The sequence below is a fragment of the Crinia signifera genome, chromosome 2 (genome assembly GCF_055691185.1).
Source record: "Crinia signifera chromosome 2, ASM5569118v1, whole genome shotgun sequence".
NCBI classification, from domain to species: domain Eukaryota; kingdom Metazoa; phylum Chordata; class Amphibia; order Anura; family Myobatrachidae; genus Crinia; species Crinia signifera.
This window is the reverse complement of record NC_139218.1, coordinates 368,180,991-368,193,782: the sequence shown is the minus strand read 5'-3', so window position 1 is coordinate 368,193,782 and position 12,792 is coordinate 368,180,991. Positions and strand designations below refer to the sequence as shown.

Below are 12,792 nucleotides of genomic sequence, written 5' to 3'. Positions count from 1 at the left end.
GTGTTTGCCTCAGGGTGTGCAGCAACGCAGCTGCACACCATTTAATCATTTGATAGGCACTTTTGGGATTGGGTGCTCTCTCTTTTAAAAGTACTTCCTGTGCACAGGTACTTTGCTAGTGATAATCTCCTCATGTTCAGAAAACCTCCAATCCCATGTGCAATGGTGTAACAATAGTGCCGCAGACCATGCCGATTAAGCGTGGGTGCCGGGATCTGTGGGGGCTATTGTTACTCTGCCGCTAAATGCTTTATCCCGCCGCCGCGTCTGTACTGTATGGCCGGGTGTCGGGACTGCAGACATAGGCCCCCACACATCAGGGGGCCCCCACAGTCCCGGCGCCGAATGATGCCGGGCAGCATCTGAGCGAGTGCTCAGATGCTGCCCAGGAGTTCCCGATCGCCGTCCCACAGTCTGAAGCGGGTATAGGCAGTCCGACCTGCGCCGCGTGACCTCTGACCGTCACCCTGCGCATGCCACACCGCACAATACCTGCACCAGAGTTATCCCTCAGACCTCACCAGTCACCAGTCCTATTGCAGCTGCGGCCGCCTTCTCCTGTCTGCCCTGCTACGCCTACCGCTGATGTCTGCATGGGGGGGGGCATCATCAGAGTGATCGGGGGGGCGCGGGGGGGCATCGTCGGCGTGATCTGTGGGGGCCCCCACAAATTTGTTGTCCAGGGACCCACAGAGCTTAATCCGGTCCTGGTATTACTGACTGAATTTACTGTGGTGGTTAGGAGCTGCTGCAGCAGTCACTGTGCGTTAGCAGAATGAGGGCCAAGGGGGGAATATATTGTAACAAACTTACTGCTTGATGCACTAAGGTTGTAATTGGTTGGTACTTTAAAACCTTATTCACATTTGCTGACCCCTGCCAACGCCGAATTGGGGGGAGGGGGTCAGCATCTGCAAGTGCATACAAACTTGATGATGTTGGCCGCAAGAGGACCGACAGCAGGTGGGAGAGATGGTCATGCTGCAGCATGACCATCATTAATGAGGACTCCCTTGTCTGAACATGGGAGAGGGTCATTAACGAAGTATAGTGTACACACTAGGCGATATTGGTCACACGATCACTCAGAAAGCCCTTATATGTGACCAATATTGCCTAGATGTGTATGGGGCTATCTGATATCACTGCTTTGTTATATACAATTAAATCATCTGCGTGAGTGCCTGCCAATACTGTACACTTTATTTAATATAATTTCATTTGCATTGATGCCCAGTAGGCGGTTATAGACACACCCAGTAGGTGGTGATAGACATGCCCCTCCAATTGTGAACCCCCTTATAAAATGGGCTGAGCACACCTATGACCACAGATCTACTAGTCTGCGTCCTGGCGCTCCTCCTGTCTCCTTATGACAAAATGTCCATAACAAAATGGCCGCCCTCTGGCTGCAGGAATAGACGCTGTGGGGGCCGGCGGGGGTATCAGGCGCTGCACTGCTGCTGGGCCCTCTGCTAGCTGCCTCCATTCTCCTCCTGGCAGGCTTCTGTTAATGAAAATGACCCACACAATATGGCCGTCTCTTTACAGCAGACACTTTTTGAGGATGCTAGAGGAGGTGGCGGCCTCCTCGAGCATCCTCAAAAATGGTCTTCTGCCAGGGGCAGCCATTTTCTGAGGGTCATTTTCATTAACAGAAGCCTGTTAGGAGGAGAACCGGGGCCACAGACAAGAGACAAGTAGATCTGCGAGTCCCGGTGGTGAGCAGAGGGGTAAGCAGTAGTGTTGGGGGTTGAAGGCAGGCGGTGGGCTTTATTTTAAGGGGGGGCGGCTGAAATTTATGGTGGGGGGCACCCAATATATAGTTAAACCACTGATATTGGGAGGAGACTATCTACCTTGGATGATGGAAGGTTGACAATGGGCTGACCCCATGTGACAGAAATCCTGGCTTTACCCCTGTCTAGATATGCTAGTGCCATGAGCACAGTGGTGGAACTACCATTGGTGCAGCAAGTCCACTTCTGCCCCTGTCACCATCATTCGGTCATCCATAAATGTTTCCTGTCACACTGCCTCCCCCTGCCACCCTCTGCCTTTCCCTGCCACCCACTGCCGTATTGCATATTGTGAACTTGGGCTGGGGTGGAGGACAGAGGTCCAAATTATATTTTTGGGCCTGGGCTCACTGCCCACAAGTTCCGCCACTGCAAGAGCAGTCTGCAACCCTAACCTAGAGTTATGAACTGAACTGCAATACCATCTGCATGGTGATGCGCTGTGCTTCTATTGACCATTACAGATTAAAATATTTAGTACTGTTACGTGGGGGGTACGTGCGTGAAGTGGTGGTGGGCAGAGCCGGCACCAGGCCAAAGACAGGGAGTGTGACCCAGTCACAGACAACAGTTACCAATGGACCGGGGTGCCACCAAACAAAAACATGCCAAAACAAATACTGGATACACTGACACTGACGGTACCCCAAAACAGGCGTGAACCCACAACCGTGGGCCTCTCCATACCTGGGAGAGCTGGACCAAAACCAGAACCAAGGATAAAGGGCAGCTTGCCCACCGTAACAAAGTAATAGAACCAGGCTCCACTGGAGCACTTACGTGACCAGACTGTGAACCCCGGCGGGTTGGACCACCCGGCATCCCCTGGTTGCTAGACAACCGCCGGGTGACACAGCCTGTTCCCTAACAGCATCCCCCGGCCGGGGGGAAGTCACACGACCCGGCCGGGTGGACATGACACTCCAGGGGCCTGTATTGCCTGGCGTAAGTGTCCGGGCCGCCCTTCTCCAGGCGCCGGCACCCCGCCGAGGCGACCCCGCAGCAGCGGCAACAGATGAAGCAGCGGCGGACACCTGGGCAATGTACCAGTGCCCTGGAAGCTTTATCCACATCTGTATCCATATTCCTGTTAACAATTAATAGATTAGGCATACTTTATACAAGAATAATGATAACACCGATATCTTCTGCTATTTAGTGACAAGTATGTACAGTAATCAAAGTGCACATTTAATTTGAGAATAAACCTTTGGAGAGATAATGAGCTAAAGGAAGTATTCTTAACAACATAAACAAGGACTTGCCTGGATGGCTATTGGGAGAAGCTGGCCTTGAGGATTACTCCACAGTAGACACATAGGGGCAGCGATATATTGTTGCTTTCCATTAACAGATTTATTGGCTGGTACCCCCTGCAGAATCTTGTAATCTGCCAGGAAGAGATTGCCTGTCTGCAAGACACAAGCAGCAATTTATTACAACATATAACGGTCATGATGGGTATTGACTTAGGTTTCTTATATGTTAATATAGATAGGTAGTATGTTATATGATATTTGCATTAGTTTAAACCCCCTTTCCTCTAGTTCCCCACCTCTAGTTCATTCTGAAGACTGGTGGAGGACCCCAGAGATGCAGCCACCATGTTGTCACTAACTGGGAAGTTCTCAGGAATTTTGGAGCATTTCTTGATGAGTATAGGGTTAGGTCCAGTCAGATATTGGCTACCAAAGAAGTGATCCTCCTTCCATAACTCAGCCACCGCATCTGTGGATATAAGACATCAGGAACCTGCAGATCAGTCACAGTGTAGGTGTAGGAGCTATGTGAATTCTTTCATGTTAAGACTATAGATAATGTCACTATATTAGAGACATTTAGGGGCAGATTTATTAAGCTTGGAGAAGAGATAAACTGGAGATAAAGCGGAGAAAAGGTAAAAGGAGATAAAGCACCAGCCAATCAGCTGTGTTTGAAAAAGACAGTTGGGAGTTGATTGGCTGGTGCTTTATCTCCTTTTACCTTTTCTCCGCTTTATCTCCAGTTTATCTTTATCTCTTCTCCAAGCTTAATAAATCTGACCCTTAATCATTAATCAAGGCCAGATTTAAGTGATTAAGTAAAGAGTGATAAACTGCCAGCCAATCAGCTCCTTATTACAGACGGGGTGAGAGAGAGGCAGAACTCTGGGAGGCAATGGAGTCATCTGCCGCCAGGCTCCTGCTCCCAAGGGGGTACCTCTCCTCCCCTGTGAGTTTGAATTAGCTAATTGAAACCAGTTGATATGGCTTCTGTGGCTGACTCCTCCTCCTAGCAGGACCATAGACGTCACACTCTTTATTCTAAACATATTATCCATAACATACATACACACATGCATACATACAGTATATTTATATAAGATGGTGTGTGTGTGTTGGGGGGGGGCACCAATATTTATCTTGCCTCCGGGCAACTGGGACGAACTTCCGCCACTGGGGTGAAATGCACTATCACAAAAATTCAGTAAAAACCCCGTTATCAGGTTATTTTAACGCATTTTGTTATGCAGGAAAACCTGCACACTGGTAGGACCGGCTCACCCCCCGCCGACTGCTTTGGAAAGGACAGCTCTTATAGCAAGTGCTGCCCTATGTGATAATAATCACATATGTTAGAGCATATGCAATTAGTATCGATGCAGTAGCGGCGGAGGGGCGGTAAGGGGCGGCTGATGTTAGTGCGTCCCACCCTGGGTTTGAAAAATGACAGTTAGGAGATGGGTGGCTGTTAGGTTATCACTTATCAGACGAACTAAGCTTCATAAAGTGATAAAATGGAGAGTGATAAACAAGCAGCCAATCAGCTCCTACCTGTAATTTTTCAAACCCAGCCTTTTAGCATGGCAGTTAGGAGCTGATTGGCTGGTAGTTTATCAATGTGATTGCGGCGATCAATTACATCAGGAATGGGGAATCAGTGCGATTGCTTCCATGCCGGGCCGGCTTGGCTGGGATCGCATGCAATATTTTGCATGCAAAAGGAACCCAATGCAATATATCGCATGCAATCCTGCCGCCCTGGAAGGTCCCGAGAGGCTCAAGGGGGGGATCGTGGGTGACTTCTCTGAGGGGAGAGGTCACCCTTGTGTGTACTCAGACTTTGGGTGAGTGCTTTTGTTTCTGTGCAGAGTAAACATTGTCCGCTTTATTTTTACACTGCAAATTAGATAACAGACCGCACGGAATTAGATAACACACCGCACCAAAATGAAATTCTCTCTACACATGTTACATCTGCCCCACCTGCAGTGCATATGGTTTAGTCCATTAGAAAAAAAATTGTGATACATGCTGAATTAGGCCTATTATATGGAGATGCAGTCATTTTCCCAGCACTTTGTCCCTCTGTGGGTATCCACGACACCCATAGAGGGAGAATAAATTTGTGTGCCGAGCGTAGCAAGGCACCGGGCCTGCTGTGTCGGGATTTCCGCAGTCGGGATCATGACCGCCGGGATTCCGACCGTTAGGATTCCATACCAATTCCTTAAATGGTACGTTACATGTATTATTCTTGGGATGGTGTTTAAGTAAATGGATACGCATATTTGGCTGAGGATGGGCTAGGCTTTTATTTCCTCACAATGCATAGAAGTAGAGGCACAAAAGTCAAGAAATCTACACATACCCGAATGTTGCGACTTATAAACGGAAAATATCACTTTGATGTCTTCTATATCAGTCCACTGAGCCCTACAGGTTCCAAAACCTTCCATCAACATTTCAATATCCCTGTAAGAGAGAATAAGATTGGGTACTTGTGTATTAGCACGGCACCCATTATGCAGTTAGCGTAGCAGCGCTATCAGAATCAGCGTAGTATTCGCGCGGCCAGCGTAGATAGCGTAGTCAGTGAGAAGTAGCGTAGTGTTCCCGAGGCCAGAGAGTCAGCGTCCCCGTCAGTGACTGCGTAATAGCTGCAGAACCTGTCACAGTGTTTAACTTGTTGCAGACAGGAGTCAGTTCATACCCCCACTATCCACGATGACGTGCAGTTGATTTTATAAAGTGTGGCGAGTGCAGCGAGCCACTGAGCCCGAAGCATGGCGTGCCCCGCGAGGGGACTCGGATTACTTCACATGCATGCCGCCTCCCCTCGAGTCCCCTCACCACGCTTCAGGCTCGGTGGCACGCTGTACTCGCCACACTTCATGAGATCATCTCCACACCAACGTGGATAGTGGGGGTATGAACAAGTCGGGGGGATGTGTAACGCGTCCCCTCACGAGACTCGCTGCGCTCGCCACGCTTCGGGCTGCCGTGGATAGTGGGGGTTTGAAAAGGAAGCATTTGTCAGTATGTAACATGGAGCACTGGCAAATGCCTCCTTTATTGTGCATAAGACGCACTTGTGGACACGGGCAGGGTTGCCGTACCCTGCCGCAATAATTACTGAGATGCAGGAGCAGACAGACAGAGCCAGGCTGCCACAGAGTCACTATGCTAACTACGCTAGGCAGCCGTCGGGCTACGCTGACAGCATAGCGTAGCCGGGCGCCGTGCTATTACACAAGTACCTAAGATTGTGTTAAATATCCATAAGCACTCATGTATGGACAGATGCCTGAAATATTTACTTCTACCATGAATTCAACCAATATACAGTAGACCAACTGGGAAGAAGTAACAGGAGAGTGGAATGTCAAGATGAGATACAGTAGACAGTTTGCTTTTATTTTACATCGATATTAAAATTCCCTGATATTAAAATTTTCCTGAATGAAAGATCATTATGGCATGTCCTGGATGACTAATGACTTGATTCATGGCGTGGCTGCAAATTCACATGTCAACGATTATCGATACACTATGGACCTTATTCAGGTCCGTCGGCAAGTGCAGCTTGTTTGCACGGGGACCGATGTTTCTTCAATGCGCATGCTCATTTCGTGTATGTGCATGCACTTGTTGCCTCATCACCATATGGGCGTTCCCATGAGAATGCTAATGAGGCATGACGGACAGGCGGGGGGCGGGCCTACTTTCCTCCAAGCAGACATGCATCTGAAAGGTTGCTCTGAGGAAACCATATATATGTGTAAGCCTTCATCATTATTTGATGGTCGGCAACCATCGAATGATGAGGGCGGATCTCACCAGGCTGCAAATGGATGTTACTGTGTAACCAGTGGCGTAACTATGAATTGGGCGCCCCCCCCCGCCGTTAATGGGGGGCGCCCCCCGCCGCAGCCCCCGCCCGCAGCCTTACTTGTCTTGCTGGTCCCGTCCCGGCTCCCTTGCTGGCTTCATTCTTCTGCTAGTGAGACGGACCAACACAAAATGTCCGCCCCCATACAGCAGACAGTTTCAGAGAACTGTCTGCTATATAGGGCGGACATTTTATTGCGGTCTGTCTCACTAGCAGAAGAATGAAGCCAGCAAGGGAGCCGGGACGGGACCAGTGAAGTCAGGTAAGGCTGCGGGCGGCGGATTGGCGGGCGGCAGATGGGCGGACGGGAGGGGGCTAACTATAGCACCACAGCACCCCGGCGCCCACACATGCACAGCGCCCCCCCCCGCGGCTGCTATAGTTACGCCTCTGTGTGTAACATCCATTCGTTGCCCTGCATGCGAGTTTGCCTTGCGAATAGGTGGCGGCCAGCCACCATTCGCATTCGCAAGGCGAATCAACCAGAAGAGCCCGCTGTTATTGCTCACAGTGTGCAGAAAGCGTGCTCAAGGCCATCATGTGATGAAATCATGCAACTATTTCTATTTGCACGCCATTTGCAAGGTGACAGGAAGTAGGCGTCTGGGGGTGGAATCCGGCCTTTTAGTGGGAGTGGTAAGAAAACCGCAGGCCTGCCGAGGAAAACGCTGGGTGTCCGGTAAAATGCTAGGCAAGCCTGAGCGTTTAAGGGGGGAGTCTGTGCCTCAGCTCCAGGGTGGATATGCCTTTTTCCATCGCATCGCCAAGTAAGTCCAGGGCTACACAGTGCGTGCAATGTTTTGTGCCGGGTGTAAAAATCATTCGATGGCGATTCTGTTACGATGAGTTTTGGACTGCGCATGGATCAGGGCCATCTTAACAGCATTATGGGCCCCCGGGCAAAGCAGTCCAGCGGGGCCCCTCCCTACACAACCTTGTGAGTGCCGCTGTACTGTATGTATGTGTGTATATATATGTATATGTTCATACAGGGGCGGATCCAGTAGAAAATGACAGGGGGGCACCTTCAGGGCCGTCTTAACAGCAGTGTGGGCCCCTGGGTAAAGCAATGCACTGGGGCCCTTACCCATTCTCCCCTCCTATGGGTGGGGGGTGCTATTAGCAGCAGCTTTGATGTCCCACGGGTGGCAGGGGGTGCTCTATCTTCCATTCAACATGTAGGACCTGGAGCAGTAACTTTTGCTAATTACTCCTTTACTGCACAGGTGGTGGGAGGGTGAACACTAACGTATGGAAGGGGGCACTGAGCTGAATGACGGGTCCCTTGTAAATGACTTCCAGGGAGGTAGGGGGTGTTTTATACACAGGGGAGGGTTGGATAATGGAGTGGGCTTAATATTCGTCATTTTCCGGTGGAAGGGCAGCTTGTTTGACTGCAGATATCGGCAATTATCTGTAAATAGATTTCTTAGCCTTCAATAGTATAAAAACCTAGAGTCCCAACTTTCAGGAGGTGCTGGGGACTTGGGGATCAGGAGCCAGAGCAATCCATTGACAAAAATATAGAACTGTACACCAGACGTTTGGAGCTGGAGCAGGGACCGGCTGCTGGAAGGCTGATATCTCTGGTTCTGAGAAAGATAGAGACAAGCCGCTAGTGTTGACAGAAAGGGGAGAGTCCCAGCTTTTGGACTATACTCTCAGAAAAACCAAGTCAGAGAGAACCTGAGAAATATGACTGGGAAGTAAATGAGTAATTAGCAGAAGTTAATGTGGACTGCTGCTTTGAAGTTGGATATCTCCAGTTCCCCAGGGCCGATTTTCAAAATTCTGGTATCCCTGGAAAAAGGGGATCCTCAGCTATCAGAAAAGGGACCTTATACACCTGGGGCCCCTGGGCAAGTGCCCATTAAGCCCATACGAAAAGACGGCCCTGGCATGGATGTGTAGCCATACACATCCAGTCCAACAATGATCATATACATGCGCAAGGCGGGAGGTGGTTTAACTGAACGCTGGCGTGCAAATTTGCAGCGGTGCGGTTAGGTCTGAATCAGGCCTTAAGTTAGTGCTATTATGTGCATTTATGACTCCAGATCAGTACATTTCCATGAGTAATGTGATTCTTTGTGCATCTGTTCCCACTTAGCTAATATTAGGTATAATTCAGGGCCATCATAACAGCATTATGGCCCCCCCAGGCAAAGCGGTGCAGTGGGGCCCCTACTTATACAACCTCACCTCTCTCTACGCTCCTCACTGATAATATCAGGAATGATAACGTCATGCCCAACATTCAGTGCGACCACCGGAGGAAGAGGACAGGGGGGAGGAGGGATTCCGGCCAATGGGATTGTCATAAGCAACATTTTTTTTTGTTATCTTTGATTTACCCTGCCTTTAGGGGCATACAGACGCACGACCTGGCTTTTTGGTGAATGACAGGCTTCACCACGATCGCTCAATACACATCGCGGTGGACCCGCGATGCCCACCACAATGCTGTATACTGAGCCAATGTGGGGGTCTGGGTCCACTCAGGATTTTGCTATGGGGCCCACTAAGTCCTAGTTACACCCCTGCTGCAACTGGAATATTGCATACTACTGGAAGTAGTTTTTCCACCCTGTATATTTTGCTTATCCCCTAGGTCCCACCTTGTACTCTTCCTGTACTGGTGACATGTTATGGGTAAGTACTGAGTTCCTAGAAAATTGGGCGGACTTCTCGGTCAGGTGCCATCTATTTTGCTGCAACGGATTGCACCTGAACGAGGAGGGAGATTTTAAACTAGGTGGGTGGGGGGAGCGTGTAGTAAGTAAATTAATGTAGAATAGAAGGCAAAGACAGCTACTGTACAGTACATTGTGGAGGAAGCAAGGGAAGGGAACAAAGTATATGAAAGGTGTATGAGATACACACAGCCAAATACAAATATAGTCCATGATACTGATTTATCGTTTCAGGAACCTTCTGCAACTGTAACAGGCAACATGACAAGGGCAAAGGAAAAACCAGATCTGAAATGCCTTTATCTGAATGCTAGAAGTTTAACTGGTAAAATGGAGGAACTAGAGACCCTATTTATGGAGGAAGATTTTGATAAGTATTACCGAAACTTGGTGGTACGCATCACAGGAGTGGGAGGCTAACATAGAAGGTTATAGTCTGTTTAGAAAAAACAGATTAGGTAAAATGGGAGGGGGGTGTGTTTATATGTTAAACCGTCCTTAAAACCATACATAAGGGGAGACATATACAAGAGCACAATGAAGTCAGTAGAATCGCATACCCTCCAACTGTACCGTTTTAGCCGGTACAGTACCGTTTTTTAACAGACTGTACCGGCTAAAATCCAAATGTACCGATGTACCGATTTCCTCCGGCAGTGGCAGCAGTGACTCTGGGCTGCGATGAACAATCGGGCCGGGCCCAGTGGGGTTAAATGTGTCCCAGTGCGCCTGCTCCCATTCCCAGTGGTGCCTTGCGCAGCGCCCCGGCAGCCAGCGTTCAAGCGTTGCATGATGTCATGACGCTGCATCTCCCGCACGCTGCCTGCACACCCATCCCACACGCTTCATATGCACCCTTTGATCTGGACTGACTGGCGGCGCGGGACTCGGGCAACGGAGCAGCTCAAGGGGGTACGGTATTAAAATTTAATGTCCTTCCTCAGGTGGGGGCGTGGCCACGGATATATGAGGTGTTGCTACTCCCCCTCTACATGTGATCACGCCCCTATATATGTGACCACGTTGTACCGATTTCCATGCATAAAATGTTGGAGGGTATGGAATCGGTATGGGTAGAAATCACAGGATATATTAACCCCTTCCCACCGCAGCCTGTTTTTGCCTTCCTGACAGAGCCCTTTTTTTCAAATCTGACAGGTATCACTTAAGTGGGGATAACTTTTTTTTGCTTTTACTTATCCCAGTGATTTTGAGATTGTTTTCTCGTGACACATTGTACTTCAAGTTAGTGGTAAATTTTGGTCGATACAGTCTGTGTTTTTTTGTGAAAAATACCAAAATGTCGTAAAAAAATGGAAAATTTAGCAATTTTCAAAATGTTAAATTTTCTGCTTGTGAGACAAATAATCATACCACTCAAAATAGTTAATGACTAACATAGACCATATGTCTACTTTATGTTTCCATCATTATTTCAGCCTCCTTTTAATTTTTTTGGACACTAGGAGGCTTAAAATATGAATAGCAAATTCTCAAAGTTTCAAGAAAATTTCAAACACTGATTTTTTTAGGGACCAGTTCAGTTCTGATGTGACTTTGAGGGACTTGTATGTGAGACACCCCCATAAATGATGCCATTTCAAAAACTGCACCCCTCACAGTATTCAAAACAGCATTTTGGAAGTTTGTTAACCCTTTAGGTGTTTCACAGGAATTAAAACAAAGTGTAGGTGAAATTTCAAAATTTCATTTTTTTTGCAGATTTGCAATTTTAATACATTTTTCTAAGGAACACAGTAGATTTTACTAGAGAAATGTGACTAAAAATTGATTCCCCCAATTCTTTTGTTTTCATAAATATCCTATATGTGGCCCTAGTGTGCACGTTGACCAAACCACAGGCTTCATAATAGAAGGAGCACCTACTTGATTTTGGAGCCTCCTTTTTATGAGATTATTTTTTAGGCACCATGTAGGTTTCTAGGCACCATAAGATGCTAAAAGTTAGGAACCCCCCCACAAGTGACCCCATTTTGCAAACTACACCCATCAGGGAATTCATCTAGGGGTATAGTGTACATTTCAAACCCCCAGGGGTTTCACCAATTGTGGTACAACTGGGCAGTGAAAATGAAAAATTAATTTTTTTACACAAAAATGCAGTTCTGGCTCCAAATTTTTCATTTTCACAAGGAATGAAGGAGACAAAGCACCGCAAAATCTGTGCCCCAATTTCTCCCGAGTACGGCAATGCCTCACATGTGACCAAAAAATACCATTTGGGTGCATGGCAGGACTCAGAAGGGAAGGAGTGATTTTTGGATTTTGCAGCTCAGATTCTGGTGGAATGTTGGTGGGTGCTATGTCGCATTAGCAAGACCCCCGAAGCACCAATACAGTGGAACCCCCCCACAAGTGACCCCATTTTGCAAACTACACCCCTCAGGGAATTCAACTAGGGGTATAGTGTACATTTCAAACCCCCAGGGGTTTCACCAATTTTGATACAACTGGGCTGTGCAAATGAAAAATTAAATTTTTTACACAAAAATGCAGTTCTGGCTCAAAATTTTTCATTTTCACAAGGTATGAAGGAGAAAAAGCACCCCAAAATCTGTGCCCCAATTTCTCCCGAGTACGGCAATGCCTCATGTGTGACCAAAAAATGGCAGGACTCAGAAGGGAAGGAGTGATATTTGGGGTTTGCAGCACAGATTCTGGTGGAATGTTGGTGGGTGCTATGTCACATTAGCAAGACCCCCGAAGCACCAATACAGTGGAACCCCCCCACAAGTGACCCCATTTTGCAAACTACACCCCTCAGGGAATTCAACTAGGGTTATAGTGTACATTTCAAACCCCCAGGGGTTTCACCAATTTTGATACAACTGGGCTGTGCAAATGAAAAATTACATTTTTTACACAAAAATGCAGTTCTGGCTCAAAATTTTTCATTTTCACAAGGTATGAAGGAGAAAAAGCACCCCAAAATCTGTGCCCCAATTTCTCCCGAGTACGGCAATGCCTCATGTGTGACCAAAAAATGGCAGGACTCAGAAGGGAAGGAGTGATATTTGGGGTTTGCAGCACAGATTCTGGTGGAATGTTGGTGGGTGCTATGTCACATTAGCAAGACCCCCGAAGCACCAATACAGTGGAACCCCCCCACAAGTGACCCCATTTTGTAA

The 12,792-nt window shown here is 48.0% G+C and overlaps 1 protein-coding gene across 2 annotated transcripts in view; it reads right to left on the bottom strand.

Moving 5' to 3' along the window:
- Window positions 1–12,792, bottom strand: part of LOC146058041 (polyunsaturated fatty acid lipoxygenase ALOX15B-like) — a 60,835-nt gene that overhangs the window by 18,484 nt on the left and 29,559 nt on the right. For both annotated transcript variants that reach the window (XM_083169999.1, XM_083170000.1), the window contains exons 5-7: window positions 5,430–5,533; window positions 3,355–3,527; window positions 3,065–3,211 (exon numbers count right to left, since the gene is read on the bottom strand). In XM_083169999.1, coding sequence (XP_083026125.1) covers window positions 3,065–3,211; window positions 3,355–3,527; window positions 5,430–5,533 — 424 coding nt within the window. The remainder of the gene's footprint in view (window positions 1–3,064; window positions 3,212–3,354; window positions 3,528–5,429; window positions 5,534–12,792) is intronic.